The 26,143-nt window shown below is 32.5% G+C and overlaps 1 protein-coding gene across 1 annotated transcript in view; it reads right to left on the bottom strand.

Moving 5' to 3' along the window:
• Ralgapa1 (Ral GTPase activating protein catalytic subunit alpha 1) overlaps positions 1-26,143 on the bottom strand; it is a 217,231-nt gene that overhangs the window by 7,332 nt on the left and 183,756 nt on the right. Inside the window, 1 exon segment of the mRNA XM_047542464.1 lies at positions 3,985-4,109. Within this exon segment, the coding sequence (XP_047398420.1) occupies positions 3,985-4,109 (125 nt within the window).

The following is a 26,143-nucleotide window of genomic DNA, read 5'->3' on the forward strand; positions in this document are numbered from 1 at the left end:
CCAACCCCCATCACCCAACTTTCAGATCATTTCAAAGCCTGGGAAGAGGAGAAAAGTTAGTGTTTAAAAAGTGTTTAAAAAGGTCACCATGCTTAGAAAAAAATTACCTAAAGCAATGGCTAAGATTTAATGATTCTGTCCTACTCAAAAGATTCAGAAAGACAGGTCAGAATTAATGATTATCAGATCTATCTATGTATGGTAATAAAAATTTTGTGAGACTGAGGTTACAATGAAGGTCGATTAGATGCTACTCTGGGTCTTCAATCACTCTAGATTATTTTTGACTTCGATGGCATATCAATTATATTTGAATTTTACTAATTTTATAAGACTGCTTTAATAGGAACCTATATGTTTATAAGGTAATTATAAAAAGTGGTATGTTTGTATGGGTATGTGTGTGCATATATATTCATGTATATATTTGTGTGTGTATATGTGTGTGCTTCCAACATTTCTAGCATAATCTGTTGAAAACTAACCCAAAGGAAGGAATATCCTGGCTCAATTAGAATAATACAGTAGGCATTCAAAAATATTTGTTTGATAGAGTCAAAAAGACATAATAGTAGAAAAATCATGGGAGTATTTTTAATGACAAAATTTAGAAAGACAAACCAATTCATATTTACTATACACTTTTAGCAAAATTGGATACTGTTTTTGTTGGCATTTTTAAATTTCTTAAAATTTTAACAACAAAAAGATGATATTGAAAGGCAACATATTAGGGGGAAATGTGAACATTTTTTAACTACTACTGTAATTTAGTTAAGAAGAAGAGTGATTTCATTTTAAAGTTTACAGTTAGAAGAAGGATGTTATAAATACAAGTTTAAAAAAAGGAAGTCACTATAAAACTTTTGATATTTTCCATATACATGCCTGACAGAGATAAAGGGATTTTTTTCTCCTGTAATTTAAAAAAAAATAAAGGACAAGAAAAATCTAATAATATTTTAATGTAGTTATGGAAGATCAACAAAGTGTGACATCACAAAATTTCCCTCAATGACCTTAGGGATAAAAATAATTTCCCCTAAGTATCAGTCTACTGCCACAGACAGTACACTTTGAGAAAATAAAGTTATGAAATTTATGGATCGATTATGATACATCCAACTCCTTCATATCTATTTAATAGTGAAGTTATTTATTTAAAAAAACTTTTTGAATTTAAATGTCACCACAGTTGGTAGATTACTGTTAACAGGAAATGAGTTTTACATCATATTGAGCCAATTAAAGTAAGTGTAAAAAGAGGGTTTTTTTGTTTTTGTTTTTAGTTTTGTTTTGTTTTTTTGGTGTTAGGGATTGAACCCAGGGCTTCAAACATGGTAAACATGTATACCACTGAACTATACTTCAAGTCCCCCAAAATAATTTTTATATACTATTCCACTGAGTAGATATATGTTATGGAATTGGTTAGAAATAATATATCATCACAGTGCATTTCTTCAAAATGTAATTTCAAATATCACTGTATTAGTATTTGATTAGTATTTTATTTTTTATTTTTCATAGTATTTTATATACATAGGGTATGCATAGGATATCTAAAGTTGATTTTGAACTGCAATTATGAATCCATTTCCTTAATGTTCCAAATAAATTTTATTATGTTCAAAAACGAACCCAATGAACTTCACATTATGTAATTTTTGCAAAGAAGAAATCATGTCCACATTGCTATTATGTGGTTATTTCATGTCTTCTCTCTCCTACTTTGAGTTAAAATTTTAAAGAGGGCTCTATATGTGTGGGGTGGAATATAAAGTAAAATAAAGATATGAAATAAATGGAAGAAAAAAATTAGATATTATGTTTTTGCTACAAGAGAAATACATATTTTTAATTTTATTGTGTTAAACTGAAAACCATGCTGACAAAAAATGTCATGACTATCAAAGTTTGCAAAAAAGCATATAGAAATGTATTCAGTAACAGTGTCACAAGTTGTTTACAGGCAAAAATATCCTTTCATAAATTAGAGTCTTAAAACTTAAATGTTTCCTAAAGGCTAAGGCAATTAAAAAAAACTAATTGAAAAAAACTATAGCCACAATATTAGGCTGATGTTCAAATTCACATTTTTATTACTTTATTGGGTCTTAAGTAAATTAAGAACACTAATACATTAAAAATGAAGCCAATAGAGCCTTGACTTGGCTGCTATAGCATCCTTTGATTTGCATTTCAGAAAGTGAGAATATGACTTACTTCTCATATTGTATACCTAGCTAAAAGTAGGGGATACTATGCAAAATATGAAAAGAACATTAAGATGGCAAATGTGAAAGACTATAGCTGGAAAACAATTATAACATTAAAACTGAACAGTCCTTATAAATATAAGGGGAGAAGTTAGTCCAAATGTGACCTGATTATCAGTGTTTTTTCAGTTGTGAAGTTTATGGCTTGACTACATGATACACAAAAGTGTCATTCATATCAATTTTAATACAGTTTGATAATCATCAGATATTCTTTATTTTTAAACAACCACATTGGTAGGTATACTTAGTTTCCCTTCTTTGCTGTTCATTAGTTTTAGTATTTTTCTTTTACCGTCTTTCTTAATGCCAAACTGTAATTTTAGATAGTGTCAATCCATTAAAGAAAATCTTACAATTTATCTAATTTTCAAGATTCAACCCAGTATAATGTGATTTTCTCTTTGCTATGTCTTTTATATTAACTGAAATGGATCTAAGATTTTTGGTAAAATTATTTTTCTAATGGCAAATTAATGATGACAGGAATGGAAGCTTTAATTACATTAACTAAACCTCATTTGAAAATTATAGTCATTTATTTTTCCAATAGATTAGGTTAAAGAGTGCTGTGCCTTTCAAACTTATAAAGAAAACATAGTTAATGTAAAGAGAACTTTAACTTCATATCATGTTCTCCTTTCCTGCATCCTATCACAACAGTCATCTTCTATTTCAGGTGCCTAGTACAGTGCAAGGCACACAGAGAATAACCACAGGATGACTTAAGAGATCCAATAACAATGCAACACATTACAAATACAAAGACACACCACTTCAGTTCAATAGTACTACTTTGTCATGCTGAAAAACAAACAAACAAACAAAATAAAAAGCATCGATATAACAAGGTGTAACTAATTTCAGCCAAGGGGTTCTATTATTAGTTATTTTAATCCCCAAACCATGTTAGTGTTTCATGCAGACCTGGGTTAGTTAGTATAATTCTGGAAAAAATTTAGTGACAATTTCTGAAGTGTTTAGTATGAACCAGGGCAGTGTTATTTGTTTACTGTCTGAGTTACAAGCTTAGAGCTTGCTAAATTTTGAAAAAAGGAAATGGGAAAAGAACAGAGGGTGTTTTGGTTGACACTTTATCTTACCTTCAGATAAACAGAACTGATATTTAATGATCTAAAGAGGGAAAATAAAATAAATGAAACAATCATAAGGAGTGCAAGATATTACAGAATAGGAAGGCCATGAGTCATTTATTTCTTACTGATTTCTTCAAAATTAGTTAATTGTATTAATGCAGTACCCTCTGAACAATCCTTAAATATAACATATTTTGCTATATTAAGTACTTCTAAATCTAGACCAGTTTAGCTTTATTTGTAAAATTAGAGATTCAGATGAGGCAATATTCTTGGCCATAAAATTTGATCCTCTAAAGTTGAGAGTACATGCTCAGTTTGTATTTCTTTTGCAGATACTTCAGAAATGATCCCATGAGATGCAAGGGTCACTGACTTTTAGCTCAGATAAAATGTGGTGCATGTACTTGTATGAAGATTGTTGACTTTTAGGAACTGCAGTAAGATAAAAGGAAACAAATCAAATTTACAGGCCAAATTTGAATAGCGATGAAAAATATGTATATTTCAATGATTAGAATTTCATTTAAGCAAGGTTTTAGAACAAAAGGGTATCACATTTCAAGTTCCAGTGACAACAAGTAACTGATACTTGCTTTTAATCTTACCGGCATCAGATGGTAAATGATGGTAGGGAGCTGGAGAAAAAACTTGTGCTGCAAAATCTTCAAATGTTGTTGGTTCTAAATGGTGCTGGACAATTGTTTGCAGATATCGTGCTCTCTCCTCATAGCTGATTTCCTTCTGTTAAGGATGAACTTAAATGCAGCTTATATGGGAAAGGAACAGGTCTCATCAAAAAGGATCACTATGATTGCTAAATTTCATTGCTTCTTAGTAAATCAGTCACTTCTTGCATATGATTAGAAATATGCCATTTTAGAGCATAAAATAAACGTCTGAAGTTTACTCCTCATGATACCACTAAATGACAGCTTAACAGGGAGACATTTATTAGAAAATAATTATAATACTAAAATGTTGGAAGAGAGAATATTTTGAGAAAGGATTCAACTACTGTCAAGTCAGGCTAGGCTCCTCTTGTTAATCAGCTTCCATTTGCAGATTTACTCTCCAAAGTCATGCAATAAATATTATACTGCTGCCTTTAAAATACTTTGTTCAAAATTTTATATTTTTCATTGGAAAGGACTTATTGTAAAAATTCCTGCATATCTTCTTCGTTTTCTAAAATCGCTGCATTTTTCTCAACAATTGTTCTCATTTTGAATGGAAGACTACTGTTGCTATAATCCTGGAATAACTCCATGCCGTTAAGATAAATACATAGCTGAATCTGTGTGTCAGGAAAAAATACCTAGTCAATTATAACACTGAAACAAGCAGGAATATTTGCAAAGAGTCCACAGGACTCCTAAATACTGTCTAACAAAGCATCTACAGGGCACTGACACTGACAGAAAAATACTGTACTTCCCTTTGACCACATTTTCTTCTCTGATATTATTGACAAGCAACCAGTACCTTGAAGTGTTGTTGCTTTTGAACAACCCACTCCAGGCTTCCTGTTTCAGCAGGTCTGATTGTGCTGTTAGCACAGAAAGGGCGAGAAAGGGAGAGAATATTTCTGTTGTTCACGAAAGCAACTATGGAAATGGCTGTCAAAATGTAGAGCAGCAGGCAGCAACATACAATTATCAGGAAAAACTCACATGCTGACTTCATGTCGTATAGTTCTTGAACTGAGAAATCAGTTAACCTTTCTTCTACAACTTTTAAAAGTTTTCCTGCTGTACTCAGTGTGCTATGTTGACATTTAAATAAGGATAATAAAAAATGTACATGAGACATTTAAATAAGGATAATAAAAATATGCTCATTGGTTCTTTTTTCACCGATTTTTTTCTAAAACCAACTTCAATGTTTCTTCCTCAAAATTCCTTATTCTGAAGTTCTCCAATTCTAGAAATTGTAGACCAAATCTATACACAGACCAAGGAAAATAATTTGAGAGGAAGACAATTTAAACCGATAATTCAATGGGAGATACCATAGCCAGTTACATTTGTAAAAGTTTATTAAGAAGGGGTAAAAAGTCTAAGAGTTAAAGGTAAGACTACAGTATATTCATTTTGCATTTGACCTTGATTATGCTATCTTTTGCCCCTTAGATGCTTTGTAATCTCTTGCATTACTATTTATTTTATGCATCAAATATTGAAATAACCTGAATTCCAATTCCTTACAATCCATTTTTTTCAATTATGTACACTGGAGTTGAACTTCAGAAGAATTTTACTTCTGAAATGGGTAGCAACAAGATGTTATATTAAAATGACTGATGATGAGGATTTTGTGGAAGGATAACAGACATTTTTTAGTTCAATTTAACATGGAAAAGTAACAGCACACTTTTAAAGGGAGTATATGGTTATAAACAGAAGAGGATGAAACTGATGGTTCAATCTAAATAATACTACATATCTCACAACTTGTTGGAAAGTACTTTTTTCATTGGGGGAGATTCACAGCTGCCGAATTTTCTGCAGTTAATAGAGTCCTTTGATTCACAGCAGTGCCCCTTGTACAAAAAATACTGGCCTTTGTGTATTACCAGAAACTAATTTTCTATTTGGCTGAAAAGGGAAAAATGGGGTTATTGCTTCTCCCTCCTACAGAGCTTTTCATTATGCCTGATGCACTCAACTTCTAAGCTCTTCTGAGAAAAAAAAATAACTGAAGAGGCAAGAGGTAGAAAAATGAGCTTGTTAGCACATTAGAAGTGAAGTATCTTGGTGGGCCCTAGAAATTCCCAGTGGTGTGTTAACTTATCACTCTATGCATGCTGGCACTGATAGTCTCCCAATTGATCACTCTCTTTTCGCACCAAAGGTGCTGCCAGGAAGCAAAGGCTGAAGGCCCACAGGAGAACAGTCTGCTATCAAAACAAGCTGTTTTGAAAAGTCTGCTTGAATGGGTAAAACGCTTCATGAAAAGTAGGGTGGAGACACCTACCTGCTTTGAAAATGCTCTACTTTCAGAGGGCCTACAAATGAACTATTTTACTTTATCTTATTATATTTAGAGTTTACGCAAAAAATTAGGCAGAAAGAAAATATTAATATTTCCAAAACAAGGTATTTCTCATGTTGTAAATTTATCAGAGGAAGAAAATGATTATCTAAATAAAACACATATTGAAGGGTAATTCTACTTTGCTATACAAAAGGAGGTTTTTTTTATAAACAAGAGAAACTCTAATACATAAGGCACAAAACTAAATTATTCTAATATAACATTTTTTCTTTATAGAAAACACATTTTAATAAAATTACAATAAATCTTTGTTAGGGAAAACAGTGTTTCCCAAAATGATTTTTAAAAAGTTTGAGTCTAGGTGGCAGAGTGAAAGAAAATAACCATTAGTGGCTAATTTTAAATGGAAAACGGCAGTAGTCATCACATACTAGCACAGGCTAACCATCTAGTTTCCTTTTTGGGCTGCTGAACTTCTGAAAACACTGTTAGCTTGATAAATATAAATAGTAACTCACCTGTTAAAAGCTAAATTTCTTCATAATTTTTCAGGTTTGATGTAGACAAATAATATTAAAACAAATCAATCCAATCTATAGTACATTTGCCTTTTCCCTTTTTACTTCAGAAAACATATATTAAAGACATATAATAAACTCTTAAGTATTTAAACCATACTCCTGGATCCACAACAAGGTACTTTTGTGATCGTAATGATTACAAACTTCCAAACAGTGCTGTAAGCATCTGCAATTGTAACCAGAATCTAAAGCAGTTAATTCCTGTATCTCATAAGTTAGGCACTTTTTCATTACAAAAGGCAGCTCTCTAGGCAAGAGTTATTAGTACCTATAAGATGAGTGGCATACACAAACATGATGGCTAGCAACAAGAGGACAACTCAAGCTATATTCTTACTGTGAGTGTTGCCAATGGTATTGAAATTAAAAAAAATTTGAAATGCATAAGATAAAAAGCTGAACGTAAACTAACAAAAATCCAGAACAAAAGTTTAAAGTACAGATCTAAGTTGAATTGAGAGGGTTTTATTGTAAATTTAAAACAACTCAAGCCAAAGTTAGCTAAAAATACATTTGATAAGGGAGACTCTTAGCTGGTAGGAATCTTTAATATAGAACTAGCCAATCAAAAGAAATAACACACAGGTGCTGCAATCATAGCAATATAATTATCCACTAATCCTCCTTCTTTCTGTAAAAGCAGAAAAGGGAAGGAATATTACTGTTCTAAAAATAATAAAGGGAACCAAACATTCTCTTTAACGAAGAAATAGTTTAATCTGCACTTCAGTAATGTTAACATTATTACATATTTTAAGTAATTACTTTTAATTTTAAACTTCAAGACCAGCTGTTAAGAAATAGAGGTTCAATTTCAGCTTGGACCTGGACAGATAGGTCTGAATTCTCTTTAAAACAGTTTATCTGTATATTAATGAGGATACCACCACCTGCTTTACTTTGTTGGGGGTATAAAAGGATATAAATACAGGGTAACCTAAAAGTGCCCCTACATCTGCACTTAGAATAGTTTATTTTGATGCCTGGCTCACGTCTTTGTAAATAGTAAGTGCTATCTCTTGGAGGACAATTTTCAATGTTGGTTTAAGAAATATACCTATATTCATATATAAGAACTCTGATAATACTGGTAATATTTATTTGTAATATGTAAACAGGGGCTTTTGATTTATTCTGATGTAAGGAAATTGATTTCTCATGGTGAAAAACAATATGAAGAGTCAAAGGTTAAGTAATATAAAGTGTTTTATTAATATATAGGGAGAAAAAAGGTAGGGTTTTTTTTTGGTAGTACTGGGATTGAATCTAGGGTTGCTGTACCACTGAGCTACAATCAAAACGCTTTTATTTATTAATAGTTTTTTTTTTTTTTTTAACTTTGAGATAAGGTCTTGCTAAGTCATCAAGGCTGGCCTTGAGCTTGCAATCTCTGTGCCTCAGTCTCCCGAGTCAGTGGAATTACAGTCATGTGCCACTGTGCCTGGCCAGATTTGGTTTTAAAGAAGCAACAACTCTCATTCTCCACAAATTTCTTGCTTTTATTGTCAGAATTGGGAATACTTTTCGTTTTTTGATCAATGATTCCATGGCATACCCCAGTGGGTTGTACTTATATCTTAAATTATTATTACATTATTATTAATGTAATTTATGACTAGCCTAAAAGAAATGGAAATTTTTATGTATACATGTGTATATACATATATATTACACAAAAGAATGAATATAAAGTATAATTTTCACAGAGAAATTATGAAAGTTTACAGTTGTAGGCAAGTATCAAAGATCTACATTTTCACTTATTTTCTTCTTAAGTTCATGTTCAATGTTTTATTTCCTAACCCAGCAAAAACACTGGTTCATTTTTAAACAAAGGCAAATATGAAGTGTTTATACCTGTACTCAATGTTATACAGCCTTAGGGATTAAAGGCCTACTCTGAAATTCCTAAATTAGTAAGCAGTTGCCTTAGAATTTTTATTTTGAGACAGGGTCTTGCTAAGGCTGGCTTTGAACTTTGAAACTTCCTGCTTCAGCCTCCCGAGCTGCTGGGATTGCAGGCAAGTGCCACCATGCCCAGCTATAAACTATTTCTATTTTGTCTTATTATCCCAGATGCAGAACATATTTATGAACTTGTAATGAGCAGTAAATGACCAATTATGGTAACTTTGAAATAATTGTTTTTAGAGGTCTTTTGAGAAAACTAACACATGATTGATTATAGAGTTCAATATGTTTCCCATTATATGAAAATACATGAGATATGTATGCTCTAGATTATGATTTCTAACCTATTTTAATGCACCTTTATCAATTTCATTGAAATATTAGAATTAAAATATTAGAATTGAAAACCTGGAACTTAATGGGTTAATAAAGTGTAGTTTACTAGGAGAACAATCATGAGCAAAGAGGTTCCCTACTGCTGGGGCTAGAAAAACTTCAAAGCCAATTTCAAGTTATCTTATTTTTGAGAGTTTGGTTTCACCTCACTCTGATTTTGTTGACCCTTTATGAATAATAAAAAAAGAGAATAAAACATAAGCAATAAATATGTAAGGTGTAATACTAAAATAAAACTGATAATTCTTTAGACAAATTATAATAAAAGCACTGAAACAAATATTTTCGTCATTAGTTGTGATTTTTTTTAAAAGAAATTTTAAAAATTTTCATAAATTCTTCAATTGTATGAGAAAATGAGAGGGGAGAAAAAAAAGCTACAGATAAAATCAAATGAAGGTTAATTCTAGACCACTTTAGGTAGATTTCTGGAAATGCTCTGTGCATTAAGAATAGAGTTAACTGAAAAAAAACTTTAAAAGTTTAAATACAGATGCTGAACTTTTTATGGTGTTATCCCCCAATAAATCCACTGTTAAGTCGTAAGTACTGTAAATTGAAAAATTCTAAGTAAAAAATGCATTCAATACACTTGACCTACTATCATAGCTTAGCAACACAGTACATCATAGAATATAGGGTTGTTTACCCTCTTAATTGGTGGCTGTCTGGGAGCTGCCCAATATCATGCGGGAGCATCTTATGGCATTTTGCTAGCCCAGGAAACAATTAAAATTCAAAGTATGGTTTCTACTGAAACAAGCTTTGCATCATATAAAGTTGAAATATCATAAATTGAACCACTGTAAACTAGGGACCATTTGTATTTAGGTTTATAAAAAGGACATCTTGAAAGGTATTATACCAAAATGCAGCATCATTTATTGAGAATATTTAGGACAGTCAGAACTAGAGTAAGGATACATTCACAAATATTACCTGGAAATGCTCAAAATCACCAAAATGATTATTCAGCAATAAGCCTTCTCTTGGTGAGGAGTACAAAAATTTGCTTGGAAAAACAAAGCTGCTGACTAGAGTTGGGACTAGAACCTTAGTCTTTTAATTAATGTCCAGCACTCTTTCTACATCCAATGTCAATGATCTAGGTGTTGTGTAGAGAAACGAAAGAAGATTAGGCTTGTTAATTATCTCAAAGATTACCAAAACAATGAAAATTAAATTGTAAGATGAGCAACTTTTGAAAAATGTCTGCTTATTTTGTTATACTATATTTCATTATACTTTTATTATTATAGTAAAAAAATCCTTGTCTGTCATAAAATAAAAGTGAAAAAAAAAAAAAGAAGCCATAGGAAACATTTTAGTTTTAAAAGGCCTTGAAGTATCTTTAAACATTGTAAGGCAATATCATTGTCCAGTCTTGAATGATGAAAAATAAGATTTTATTGAGATATATGAGAAGATATCTTTTGCAAATACGTTTCAAGGATCCTATGTTATTGTCAGTGGTGAAACAGTGTATTTCCCTGAAATATACAGGGAAATTAAGTGTGCTGTGACCTAACAGGCAGTGTTTATTTATTAGATGAAAGCAAACTATATTGCTTACCTTACAAAGCAAAATCTGGTAAATTAATGATCTGGCAGGGGGAGGGATATTTCATATTTTTTTCTATTATAGCTAATTTCTTCATGAAACATATAGTTTAGTTCATATGCAGTAAAAATAAAACTTTTTTAAGCAAATAGCATGAACCCAGATACAAATATATTTACTTACACCACATTAATTGAAATTCTTCTGAAAGTCTGCAACAGGTTATGACAAATTGTCTATTTTTATGATGCCTCTTACATTAATGAAATTCTTTAGTAGCTGATACTATCTACATCATGAAGGAAAAGCTGTGATTTGTCAGAGCAGACAAAGCTGGGCTTTAATCCATCCTTTTAACCATATTGCCAAGACTATATTGTTTTCACTGCGTCTCAATTAGGAGACAGGCAGGACACCTGGTACTTCTTTATCTAAGTCCCATGGGCTGCCAGATGACTCAAAATCCATAACAGGTGCTAAGGCAGTGTGAGGATAGCCCTATTATTGAAACTGGAGTTGAATAAAATTTGTACCATATATAATTGCTCATAAATCAATTACTAAATGAAAACATTAAGTAAAAAGTCGATAAGCCCATTTCTACCAAAGTTCATGTAAATACATTTAAAAAGATTAACCTTAAATAGGCTTAAATTTTTAAAACTACCCCAAAGGATCTGAAAATCTTTTCTTATTTAATAATCTAATAAATCATTGGTGGTTTCCAAAAATTCTAACATGATTATCAAACATGTAAATATCTTCTACTTTCATGAAAGTTGTATAAAGCAAAACATCTAAAAGAAAAATTAACTAATCTGGATTTAATTTAATAAAATTAAAATTTTGTACTCATTATTGATAATATCTACTTAAAATGTTATTATTAGTTTAGCATAATGAGACTTTCATAGTAGAGAGAGGACTACTTCAAAATCACTAGAGTTTTAAAAACATTGAAGATACTAGAAAAGGAAATTAAACCAAATTTATAACCTTATCTGATACGTGAACTTGTTCCTTTTGGGAGCAAAAATTTCAGTAGATTAAAGTTGAGGAAATGAATGTATATAAAATGAATGTATATATTTGAACTATAACTTGAACACTGGAAGAAAACTGCAAAAAGAAAAAAAAGTGAAATTTTACAGTGTACAATTACTTAAGTGTTATCTCTACCTAAATGTGCACTAATTTAATTAAGATTTTGTTTAAATGCTATAATTATTGGGAATACAAAAATGATTTTATTATCATAGTAAGTAGTAATAAAGTACAGCAAACTGTCATTTAAGACAGTGTCATAGAATCTGTGATAAGCAGTATATTGGCTTAAACTAATGCACTATGTGCCCCCAGGGAATGATAGGCTTAGACACTGGACTTTAACATCAAAATCTATCCATTAATCTTGACTTAAATATAATCTATTCTACAGTAAAAGGAAGAATGGACATTCAATGAATTACTGTTTTTGAAATACTGCATTGGTGCCCATTTGCTAAAATCACTTAAGGGGATATGAGGAGATGGAATACAAGTAAATTTTATAGATTTACTAATTTTACAAAACATGTATTTGACTTTCTTCAAATTTTGCAAGAGCACCCCATTTAAAAAAAAAAAACAGATTTAAAGAAGTTTGCTTAAAATATCTCTCCCTGATCCCTATATAAGGAAAGGCTACATAAATTGCAATACTGCAATATAGTCATTATCAGCTGGAAATAAATCATCTGTGGAAATACTGTGGAGTCAGCATCCCTGGAGACTGAAAATAAGTTTTAATAAAAAATATTGTATAAAATATATACTGTATATCTCTATTATATATCTATACCTATATCTGTCTATATTTCTATATGATTGTTGTTTCTTTTCACCAGAATGACCAACCTACTATTGATAGGACTGATTGGAATAAAATGGAAAGGCCAGGAGAGAAGATTTAAAAGGAGTTTATACAAACATCAGGGTACACGATACTTCATAAAAAGGAAATAACCTCACATTTTTAAAGATAACTAGAACTAGAAAGAATTCAATGAGATAACCATACAAAACTAAAATCATTATCAGTTATTCATGTAAATGATAATACAGTATTTAATCCTAAAATGTGATAACTAATTTATCTTTAGTATATTATTTTGGCACTTTCAACTGTTACACAGAAAACTAATTTATATTTGTATACTAATATAGTTTATATATATTCATATGCTATTTGGGAATTCTAAAAAGCAAAGTGTAAAGGAAATTAAACCAAATTTTTAAACTTATTTACTATATGAACTGTGGTGGTTTTAATCCATTCCTCCTCTTTAAAATTTTTATGGATATAAAAAAATACATTATTTTTTATCAAAGCATAAAAAAAACACAAAGCAAAACTGACATTTACTCTGCTATAATCTTGTGGGCTAAAAATAGGTAATGGCATGTTAACAAGTGATTACTACAGGTGGTTGTTTAAATATATTCATTTGCTTTCTTTTTGATGGTAGCTATGTGCTAAATAAAAGTCAACACTCCTATCAAGAAAGTAAATGTAGAAACATCAGTTCTACAACAGCTGTTTTTGTTCCTTCTCTTTTCTGAACAGCAATTAGTAAAGCAACCCCTTCCCCTCCTCCCTAGCTGTCAAGCTGTTCAGAGCAGTTTGCAACTTGACAATGGTACTATTGTGAATGCTCTCTGGGCTTCCTTCCCACAGAGAGTTAAATGGGCAGTTCCTGCTGCCCATGATTGGTGTCCAGTGAAATAATACTCAAGAGCCAGGTTTTATCAGCTTCACGCCAAAGAAGTGAAGCCAGGGAACCCAAGCCTTCATATCATACTGGACCATATGCCAACCCTGATGGCCCCAAAGGTTTATCACTAAGAATCAGGATCCATCATGTCCCTTGTGAAATTTCACTTCACATACCTTATGTGAAATGCAAAGCTTCACTAAAAACCGAACCTTCTTTACAATTGGCATGAACAGATGGACGGTAACAGTGGTTTGGCAAGCAAAAGTTAAGATTTAAATAGGCTGTATTCTAGTGTTTGAGAGGAAAAGCAGTAAGAAGAAATGGAGAGATTTGTGACCCATCATTTAGTCTTAATTCCATTATTTAGTTATTAAATATTCAGTGTCAAAAGCTTTTATATATAGTAAAATGAAATGAAAGAATTAAAAGTACTTCAATTCCTATGTCCAATAGGTTTAAAGACTAATTTGAGTTTTACATCTTTTCTTCTTTGCTCTCTGAAATCCCTAAATAGCATCTGAATCTACAGTTGTTTTTGAATTTAGACACTAGAAAAAATTTGCATATTATATAGTAAGTATGGTGAATAATAATGTAAGCATATCACAGCATCTTCATCACTAATAGAACAATATAGGGTTTTAATGAAAAGGGGAAAAAATCCCTGTTATAATATAGGTGAGAAATTAAAAACAGAAGTGGAGAAATATCAAGTTTGGTTGCTTTTAGGGAATAGTTTGTCCATGCTCTGATGGAGTTCTCTATCTTCCTTCTGGCACACTGTGATATCACCCAACTGTCTGGATTGGCATATGTAGACCATACTGTCACGCTGGATTTGATAAAACAGATAAGATGATGGTTATGATTTTTCTTTGCTATTTTTTCCATGAAACCAATATACTATAAGAAAAGAATAAAAACATTCAATTTATCAATAATGTGTTAAAGTATAATAATGTGTAAAAGCACAACCATGTAGAAAAGCATTTTACAGGGAAAACATAAAGGATGTTATACAAGAGGAGTATTGTGAGTCTATCATAAGATATATAAAATCTCAAATGCTGTTTTAAAAATGAAAATTATAAGTAAATATTAACAGATTACCTTCTTAGCTTCAATAAGAAAAAGTAACACTGATGCTATTAGTCTGGCATTTATTGCTTAAATAATTATTACAAAAAATAGAGACTTTGAAAATAAACAGTTTGGAAAGGCTTCTCTAAAAATGAAAAATGATAAATTCAAGCTATAACTGTTTTGCTACTCCATAGGTGAAAAATACACAAAAGCAGAAGGAATTGTCACCTTAGACACAGGCTGCTATATTACTGTTGGCAGCATTAGAAAACCCTAAGTTCACAGCAGGTGCAGTGGCGCATGCCTATAATCCCAGCAGCTTGGGAGACTGAGAAAGGAGGATTGCAAGTTCAAAGCCAGCCTCAGTGAGGACCTGTCTCAAGATGGAAACAAAGCAGGGGATGAGGCTCAGTGGTTAAGCATGCCTAGGTTCAATCCTGTGTACCAAAACAAACAAACAAACAAACAAAAAAATAGGGCTGGAGTTGTGGCTCAGTGGTAGAGGGCTTGCCAGTGTGAGACCCTGGATCTGATATTCAGCACCACATATAAATAAATAAAAGATCCATTGACAACTAATATATATATATATATATATATATATATATGCACAAACCAAGTTTGCTTTTCTTTGTTTAACTACATTATCTGATTTTGACTTACTTCTTGATCTTTATGTGCCACTACTCTTTCTTTTGTCTTATATCACCCAGCAGTACAAACTTTTTTTGACCGCAACATACTTGTATGCCTCCAGGTCATTTTCCCACCCCTGAAAAACTCTTCACTAACTACCTATCTTGAAAAGTTCCTTGTGTCTTTGGAGTAATTAGCAGAGCAGTCTTCTTTGGTAAAGCCCCTCCTAATTCCGTCCCAACCATCTTCTCCCACTTAATATTGATTACCTTTGCTACCCTACTTTGTATGTGCCACTACTGCTAGACTTTCATCAGTGTGCACTTCATTACCCCACTCATAGGACTCTATTCCCACACCAGTGTGTAAGCTTCTTGAAAGCAGTGACTTACTTTCTTTTCCTAGCTTTTTTTCTCACAATGTCTCCCATGTAGGAAGTAGGCAATATCTGGTGAACAGATCAATGATCCAAAATTATTTAGCAATGTTATTAATGTTATTATTAGTGCATTAAGTTCTTGATAGAGGGTAAAAACTTAAATATCTCTAGAATTAGAACAATGTTAACAGAAGTTGGTCACATAGTGAAGTCATTTTTTTTTTTTTTGTGAGCTCACACAATTTAAATATAAGAAAGTAATTATTATTGGTCCATATTAGTTAAACCTTAAAAAAGACTGTCTCTAGAGAACACTGAGAGATGCTGTTATTTTTAGACATACTGGTTCAATTCCACAGAATAAACTTACTCTATTATCATCGCAAATTTATTACATGACAGATTTACACTAATTGCTTTTATATCTTTTTGACAATATTGTCTAGATTTGCTAGGCCAAAACTAACACCTCTAAAGGTACGCAATAAAAATATTCCCACAATGATTTTAAGGAGGACCCTCAAAACCCCTCAATAGGCACATAATTACCATTTATTGAAAGAATAGCTGAACAAATGAAAACTGATATAGTAAAGAATATATTAGGGGCTGGGGTTGTGGCTCAGTGGTAGAACGCTTGCCTAGCACAGGTGAGGCACTGGGTTTGATCCTCAGCACCTCATATGAATAAAAAATAAATAATAAATAAGTAATCCATTATAAATAATCTATTTTTTATGAATAAAAAATAAATAATCCATTAACAATAAAAAAATTTTTAAAAAGGAATATATTAGTCAACACAGAATTGCTGCACATATCCAGAGCCCCTGTTTAAGTAATTACTCTGCATATGTAGCCTATGAGGCTTAGCAGCAAAATCTGGGCCAACAGGATGTTTAAGCACAGCAAAAAATTCTTTACAAGTAATGCCCATGTCTTTAACACAGTAGACTCAAATGCTCCAATTAGAGATTATCAGGTAAATACGAATGTTGTCTACTCTCACGTTTTTTTTTTTAAGAATGTTGTCTACTCTTGAAGAGGTTCTACTGCAATGAATTAATATCAATGGCAAAATGGCTGCAAGCGTTTCAAAGACCACAAAAAATTTCAAAGATCTCAAAACTTGGTTCACTTAATTGGAAAAACTTTTATTTAAAGACTTATCTTCCCTTCTTTTGAAGCATGAATAACAATAATTATAGATATTGGAGTATTTAAAAACTAAACAATTCAAACTTCCATTTAGAAAGTAGGAAGAACAAATGAGGGGGCTGGCGTCATAGCTCAATGGAAGAGCACTTGCCTAGAATGCGTAAGGCCCTGGGTTCCATCCTCAGCATTGCATAACAATAAACAAATAAAACAAAGGTACTGGGTCCATCTACAACTAAGAAAAAAAAAAAATGACATGAGATTCCTAATGGGAATCACTAATGTAGGTGGTGCCAGTGTTCAAGCAACAAAACCTGAGACCTCACTAGCATATAGACTCCCATAGCTGCTCCCTACTGCTCTACTGTGGCTACCACTTTCCCTGCCACAGAGAAAGGAAGCATGAACCTTTAGGGCTACTGCTATACACGGCCTCCTCCTTGGATGGGATACCTGAGACAACTTCTGTCACTATCAAGTCAGAGCTGTCTTAGTTCTGTTTTCTACCTAACAGATACCTCATCCCCTTACCTCCACTGACTACTGGTCTCTGAAAATTATCCTCATTAAACAATACTGACCTCTATAAAAATACACTGATAAACCAGTAAAATATAAAACCCTTGGGTGTGTGCCGTTCTGGTTTAGTCTTATGTCAGAGGCAATTTCTTCGTGTCCTAGGTTCTCTTTTCTTACCTACCCAGTGAGCTCTTCAGAGCTATAGTCCAGTTTAATCTGAACTTAAAAGAATCTATACTAATCGTAAGCTTCAAACACACAGATCATAAAAAATACAAATGAACTTTTAATGTATACTGGTAAATGGATAGCAATTTTCTGTTAAAGAGAAAAAAATGAGTTAAAATCCATCCACTCTTATCCTATTATAATAAGTTACAAGTCACCAATTATAGGGCAGGGACTGTGCCAGAAGTCAGTGAAACAAGGAGGGTAAGACATACATTAATATGTGCACATACATGGTAATTACTATAACAAAATGCTTGAGGCAATGTGAGCAATTCTCCAAAGGATTATTTTAATTAGGTTATTAAGAATGAGTATAATTAGGAAGAGGTGGGCATTCTTAGGGTAAAAATGTGGGCTTGAAAGAGAAGGGCATTCATAGAAAATAGACATGGTTTAGCTTGACACATTAGAGAGTGTCCTGGGTGTCAGTGTGGTGGGGATGATTACAAAGAACAGGGGTGGAGTTGGGAGGAATGCCGGTATATTTGACGAAACTAGAGTGGGAGAAATGAGGTTTGTCGGGGGTAAGATAAAAAGAATTATTTGCAGGTAGTCAACAAATGTAGACCTATTTCAATAAGCAGTCAGCAACCATTGTCAATCTTTTGGTATACTCAGGTTTGTGTTTTAGTATATTTCCAGTGTCAATATAAAGGTTAATAATATCAACCACCATGTAGCTGCTATTTGCTGAGCAGTTGCCACATATGACAAACAGGCTGCTGAGTGCTTCACGTAGATAATTTTGTTTAATCCTTACACAAATCCTGAGTATGGTACTATTATTATCCTCTCTTTATTGATTAAATTAAGGATAGTTCATGCTTATTGATGTTATCTTCTGAGAAAATGATCTACAAAAGACAGTAGATACATAAAATTATGTAGTTTCTTAAGAAACTCATTTTCTGCTAACATGAAATGACAGCAATATTGATGGGCCCCCCTAAGAGTTTTATAATGTCCTATCATAATGAAAACCACATTAGCAGAGCCAATCAATTGCATTTCATTTACTTTTGGCTCTCATACTTTTGCAACAGGTTCTTTACATCTGAGTAGAAGAACTGCAGGGATAACAAACTGTGACTAATTGAAGAATGATCATTGACTTCTTGTAATTTGTCTGATAAAGTTAAACAGAAACCCAATTCTGGCATTTAAGAAAAAGTCAATCTAAACAGATTAGAATAAATCAAATAATATTGGCTGTGGTAGGAAAGAATATTAAATTGAGGTATAACATATTTCCTTAAACATGTTACTTAATTGGGTAATATCCTTCATACTGTATATTTCAGAATATTATATGTATAGAGACCCACAAAGCTCTAAGAGATACGTTGCATTCTATCTGCTCAAATCCCATCCTTTTAAAAAAACATTTTGGGGCTGGGGAGATAGCTCAGGTGGTAGAGTGCTTGCCTTGCAAGCACAAGGCCCTGGGTTTGATCCCCAGCACCGCAAAAAAAAAAAATTTTTTTTAGTTGTAGATGGACACAAAATCTTTATTTATTTATTTATTTACTTATTTATTTATTTTTATGTGGTGCTGAGGATTGAACCCTGTATCTCAAACATTCAAGGCAAGCACTCTATCACTGAGCTATAGTCCCAGCAAACCCCATCCTTTGAGATCCAGATTTTCTACATATTCTTTCCTGATCTTCTTATTCCAAACTAATTTCTTCTTCCTTGGAATTCTCATATCTTCTATTATTCTACTTAATATTTTCATTTCATCTTGTGTAATAATTATTAATGTACATATTATTTTCTCCTTATTCCTTTATAAAAACCAGACGACCATGTGATTGGTTTTCTGCATTAATCTCTAAATCTTTACTACTACTGTGTAAATGATCGATAGATATTTTTGAAAGAAGAAAAAAAGAACAGTTGTATTTTTTGATGTGGTGGTAGTTAACTGTAATTATTCATCACAGTACATTTATGATTTACGTACTTTTCTCAAATTACATTCTGCAATAAGAAGAAAAGAGGCATGAAGTGTTGGTTAATTTTATGGGTCAATGTGGCTGGGTTATGGGTTATGGGACCTAGTTTTTGGTTAAACACCAGTCCAGATGTTACTGTAACTGTGACTTTTTTTGTGTGTGTGTGTGTGATTACTATTTAAATCATTAGACTTTGGGTAAAGCTGATTATCTTCCATAATGCAGGTAGGCCTCATCTGGTCAAAGGTCAGAGACAGAGACAGAGACAGAGGTCACTTGAGAAAGGAAGGAATCCTACTTCCAGATACTTTCAGACTGAGACAGAAATATCAAATCTTCCCTGGGTCTCTACATTTTTCAGACCTGATAGACCCTGAAAATGTGAAAGCCAATTCCTTCTTTTTTCTCACTATATATGCCACTTGGATCTGTGGATTTTTTTAATCTGTGTATTCAACCAACCTGCAGTCAAAACCATACTGAAAAAAATTGTGTCTCTACTGAACATGTACAGACTATTTTCTTGTCATTATTCCCTAAACAGTACAACATAACAACTATTTATATAGCATTCACATACTGGATATTATAAAGTAATCTAGAGATGATTTAAAGCATGCAGGAGAATGTGTGTATTTCTATGCAAATATTATACCATTAAATATAAGGTACTTGACTAGCTGCAGATTTCGGTATAATCAGGGGAAGGATTGATTCTCTTTCTCTAAGGATGCAAATACAATGTAATTATATACTGTAAATTCTGAAAAAAATTTACATGTAAATCTCACATTAAAAAGAAACAGTATGTACATGATGGCATCATATTTGTACATTCAGAAGTCAGTCAAAATGTCTTCAGCATCAAAACAAGTAACTGCTTTAAAATTTTTATTTAAGGAATAGAATGAAGTCACAAAGGCTAAGGCCATGAAATTAATGCTTTAGAATTATTCTCACTGCAAAAAATAAAAACAAACCAACAATAAAACCCCCCAACATCCTTTCTAGGTAACTAATAAATGGTGGCTAAGATCAAACCTGAAATATCCCTCTGGTCCAGTGGTTACCTAGAATCTGCCTGGTCTTCCTTCTAGGGTTGCAATTCAATTCTAATTGCATGAGCAAACCAATAAATTGAGCTTAAAAAAAAATGTACCTAGCTGACAAAATCAGAGGTTGCATGAAAATGCTTTTCCAGTACAAGTACTGCAAGAAATGACAAGTGAAGTAAGGAGAGGTTTCAAAGCTTGAAAGACAGTCATCAATACTGACAGATTACTGTAATTCTGGCTGCCAGGATGATCGATTTGGGCAGCATATGACAATCAATATTGTCCTCATTTAGTGAACAACATTAGATTCATAGTTACAGAAGATGTTCCTAGGGTAAAATTTAAACTGTATTTAATGATTATAAATAGCACAATTTATGCTGTGGAATCTTAGTGGGTACTTTTACTGGGCATAAAATAACTGACCCAGTAGTACAATTATCCAAATATAATTGTTTATTACTTTGTTTTTTTACCCCTTCATTTCTTTTATGAGAATTAAAATATTAACTGGTGGTTTTCAAAGCCTACTACTATTTCAATTCCTGTTGTAATTCATGTTAAGTGCATTGATCTGTTTTAGAATGCATAGATCTGTTTTCAATGAAAGTAAATTTGGATTTGTCAAAAACATACATTTTTAAAAATTTCATACATTATATTTTGGAAATCAGTATTTATTATTTAAATTTAAAACAGATATTCCTATATTTTAACATCTTAAAAGTACATATGAATGGTTGTAAATTATTACATACACTTTGATTTATAAAACAAGAGATGTTTCTGTAGGATGGCACTGTCCTCAACATTTAGAATTAACACAGAATTTTGTGCATCTTTGTGAATGATTGTTATGTTCTTCCAAGTAACAAAGGATAAGAGTATTTACAACTATATATAGTTGTCCCTCGATTATCTGTGGGGTGTTTGTTTCAGGATCCCACGAATACCAAAAATCTAGAGATATTCAAGTCTCATATAAAATGGTGCAGTGTGTTCATATAAGCAAGGTAATCTTCCTGTGTATCCCTTAAATTATCTCTACACTACTTACAGTAATACCTCTACAAATGTAAATGCTATTTAAATATCTGTCATACATTATTTAGGGAATAATGACAAGAAAAAGTCTTAATTTTCTTTCAAATAATTTCCAGTTTGTTGAATTATAGAACATGGAACCCATGGATACAATGGTTGACTACATTCAAATAGCACTGGAGGCCTGGGGTTGTAGCTCAGTGGTAGAGTGCTTGCCTAGCATGTGTGATGCACTGGGTCTGATCCTTAGTACCACATAAAAATAAATAAATAAATAAAATAAAGGTATTGTGTCCATCTACAACTAAAAATATTTAAAAGTACAGCATTGGAAAACAATTTCCTATGGCTTCTAAATTCAAGTGTCTATGTCAAGAAGAATTTGTTTGATCTGATTTAATGTTTTTACTCTGTTCCACAGGCAGTTTTGCTGATAGGAACTATTCAGCTTTGCTACTTAAATACACTGTTTATGTTTTCTATTTTCATTTTTAACTGTCTCTCTTCATTCTAGAATTTTTCTCCAACATGATATCAATGTCTCAACATGATTAACTATTAAAGATGTCATAATCCAACAAATCAATCTATTAACCAGCCAAACATAAAAACATAATTAGGCAATTCCTTGGTATTGGGTGGAATTATGTAATATTGCCTATAATCTTCATACATAACAATTCATCACTGGTCAAAATAATGCAACTTACTGCATTTACTAAGCACATCCAAATTCATTTATCTCATGTAATCTTCACAATTTGTAGATGGGCATTAGTATATTTTTTACAGATGAAGAAAGTGACATTAGAAGATTCTATAACATGAGCTGGCCGAGTGGCTCAGTGGTAGAGTTTACCTAGCATGGTTGAGGTCATGGGTTCTGTCCCTAGCACTGCAAAAAACAATAAAAGATTCTGTGACTTGAACAAGATTGCAAAGCAGAGGTCAAGTTAAAAATCATAATTTACCAACTTTTACATGTGAAAATCTGAATACAAAAATGTGAACTTGAGTATAAAAAAATTAAACAATTTATATCCCCAACATTGTTGATTTTGTATTTTTTAACTTCTTGGGGGAGGTGTACATCTTAAATGTTTGTATATCAGGTCAAAAAATTTGTTTGCTCAATTAATGGAGTTCCTGTTTTATGACACAAGAGGCAAATAGAGTTCTGTGTTTCAATCTATTTTACCACTTTCCAAAAAGATTTAAAGCATTTTTTTTTTGAGGGGGTGGGTACACAGGAAAATGCAAACTCTTTCATATCCATTTCTGTGCTCTACTTTCAATTGTGACTTAAGTGAAATTTTGGAGGACAATAAACCTCAGGGTGAACAACAGGATTAGGTGAGCCACAAAAGAGATAAAGGTCAGAAAGACATCTTTGGTGAAGCTATGTGGATAAAATTATTTTATGGGTAACTATACACTTCATGTAAGATTAGCTACCTTTCTAGAGATATACAGGAGATAATAAACTGAAAAGTATGCTCCAAGAAACAGATTAAAACTTCAAAGCTTTTAGAAAGAATTACAATAAGATGAAAAGCAGAACAGGAATTTAGAAAAAATACATTAGAAAGGGGAGAATTTGTTACTTAAGTATCTTGTTTTGTACAAAAGAATAAGATACTGTATCTTGGGAGTGAAGCTGAAATCCCCCCTGTCCCACCCTGCTTTTTTTTGTGGTGTTGGGGACTGAACCCAGGGACTCATATTTGGCAGGCAAGTGCTCTACCACTGAGTTTCCTTGGCCCATGAAATTCCTAAGAAGTCATGTGGTATGCAAACTTTAAAGATGGGAAACCATGAGTTTGAAGAATCAATCACATCTGTTGAAATGACTTTTAAGATTCCTGGTCCCAAAGGTAATGGAAATGACCCTGATTTCTGGGTAAACTCAGCAGGGTTCACAAAAACTCTGAATTGCCTTCTTGAATAAATTATCCTTAATTATTCAAAACAAAAAGCAGCCTGCATACTTTTCAAAACAATTTATAAAACCAACTAATAGACTGTACAAAGAGAAGAGATTTTGAAAACACTTTCTTCATGTTTACCCTACTCACTCACTGAACTTGCCCACTGAAATTTCTTTTCAAATTGGATATCCAAATATATAAGAATGACACGAAATCCTTTCTCTCACCCTGCACAAGTCAATTCCAAGTGGATCAAAGACCTAGGAACTGGATCAGAAATCAGCAACTGCGAGAAGAAAATGTAGGCTCAACATTCCAACATTTGGCATAGGCACTGCCTTCCTTAACAAGACTCCTAAAGCATAAGAAATAAAACCAAGAACCAATAGGTGGGATGGCATCAAATAAAAAAACTCTGTACAGCAAAGGAAATGAGAGTATGAAGAGAGAACCTACAGAAGGGGAGAAGATCTTTGCCACCCACTTCTCAGATAAGGGATTAATATCTAGAATATGTAAAGAACTCAAAAACCTAACATAAATAACCCAATTCATACATGGGCAGAAGAACTAAACAGATATTTCTCAAAAGAAATACACATAAATGGTTGACAAATATATGAAAAAATTTTCAACACCTCTAGCAATCAGAAAAAAGGAAATCAAAACTACACTGAGGGCTGGGGATATAGCTCAGTTGGTAGAGTGCTTGCCTTGCAAGCACAAGGCCCTGGGGTTCAATCCCCAGCACCACCACAAAAAAAAGAAAAAAAACAAAAAAAAACCCTACACAGCTGAGATTTCATTTTGCTCCAATCAGAATGCCAATTATCAAGAAAAATGCTAGCAAGGAACATGGGGAGAAAGGTACACTCAAATTATTGGTGGGACTATAAGTATAAAGATTCCTCAAAAAACTAGGAATGGAACCACCTTATGACCCAACTATTCCATTCCTTGGTATTTACCCAAAAGAATGAAAATCAGCATACTACAGTTAGATAGCCACATCAGTGTAATTCACAATATCCAAGTTATGGAACCAGCCCAGATACCTATCAACAGATGAATGGATAAAAAAAAAAATGTGGTACACACACATATACACAATAGTTTTACTCAGCTGTAAAGAAAAATGAAATAATGGCATTTGCTGATAAATGGATGGAAATGGAGAACATCATGCTTAGTGAAGTAAGCCAGACTCAGAAAAATCACAGGTCAAATGTTTTCTCTCATATGTGGAAGCTGGAGCAAAAGGCCAAAATAAGAAGAAGTGAAAAAAAAGGGAAGGGAATCCCATGAAAATGGAAGGGAGATCACTGGAATACAGGAAGGGGTTTGAGGGGGAGGGAGGAGGGACAGGAAATGGGAGGAATGAAACTGGCCAAATTATCCCAAGTATGTATATGAATACACCACAGTAAATTTCACCTTCTTAAAAAATTTTTGTTGTTGTTGTAGATGGGCAGAATGCCTTCATTTTATTTATTCTCATGTGGTGCTAAGGATTGAACCCAGTGCTTCACATGTGTTAGGCAAGTGCTCTGCAACTGAGCTACAGCCCCAGCCTTAAATTTCACCTTTATGTTTATTTATAAAGCACTGATTTAAAAATACTATGTAAAAAAAAATTTTTTTTCAATTTGTAGATCTCCATTTAGTGGATTTCTCCCAGTGTCATTTTTTGAGATGGGATTGTGCTACGTATCCCCGGCTGGTCTCAAACTTGTGGGCTCAAGCAACTTTCCAAGCAGCTGGGACTATAGGCACACACTCCAAATTATATTTTTAACAATGCAAGTCTCCTGAATTATCATTTCCTAAGATGACAACTTTAATTCTGTGTTTTCAATTTAAAGTAAGTAAAGATATGTTACAAATAAAAAATGCTATATAAACATCATTAAGCTTTATCAATGTAACATATAATGATCCATTTGTAATTTTATTTCAGTGTCACATGCATGAGAAATTATGTAGAATAAGCGTTCTTAAGTAGATTTTCATCAAAAGAAAAAAAATATGTGGCAGATTTCCAAGTTATAAATATATTTCCTGTGAAAGGAAACATTTTCAAAAGCTTTCCTTTTAAATCCTAACATTTATAGTTTGTTGTATAAAAGAACAGTAATAATGAAATAGTGTTAATCATATTGAAAAACTGTGTGGAAAACTCAAATTCATTTTAGAAAAGATCCATCAGAAAATAATTTAAAACCTTGTACACAGTATACTCCTGGCACTATTTTAAGACCCTTACATATAATGAGTCATTACTAGTTCTCATAACACCAGGCGCTATTACAATTATTCTTATTTTAAAGATAAGTAAATTGAGGCTCAGAGACGTTAAAGGAAACAGTTAAGAAAAACCAACATTTGAGTATAATCTGGCTCCAGAAACTATATTCTTAATTACAGCATGTCCTCTCATACTTCCACGTCTCTGTTTATGTTGTCCTATTAGGAAAGCTCTTAATCTCATCAATCTGATTAACTCTTATTTGTCCTTGAAGATTGGTTTAATCCTCACGTTCGTCAGAAGTGTTTCCTGATAACACCATCCCCTCC

The sequence above is a fragment of the Sciurus carolinensis genome, chromosome 2, assembly GCF_902686445.1.
Source record: "Sciurus carolinensis chromosome 2, mSciCar1.2, whole genome shotgun sequence".
Lineage (NCBI taxonomy): Eukaryota > Metazoa > Chordata > Mammalia > Rodentia > Sciuridae > Sciurus > Sciurus carolinensis.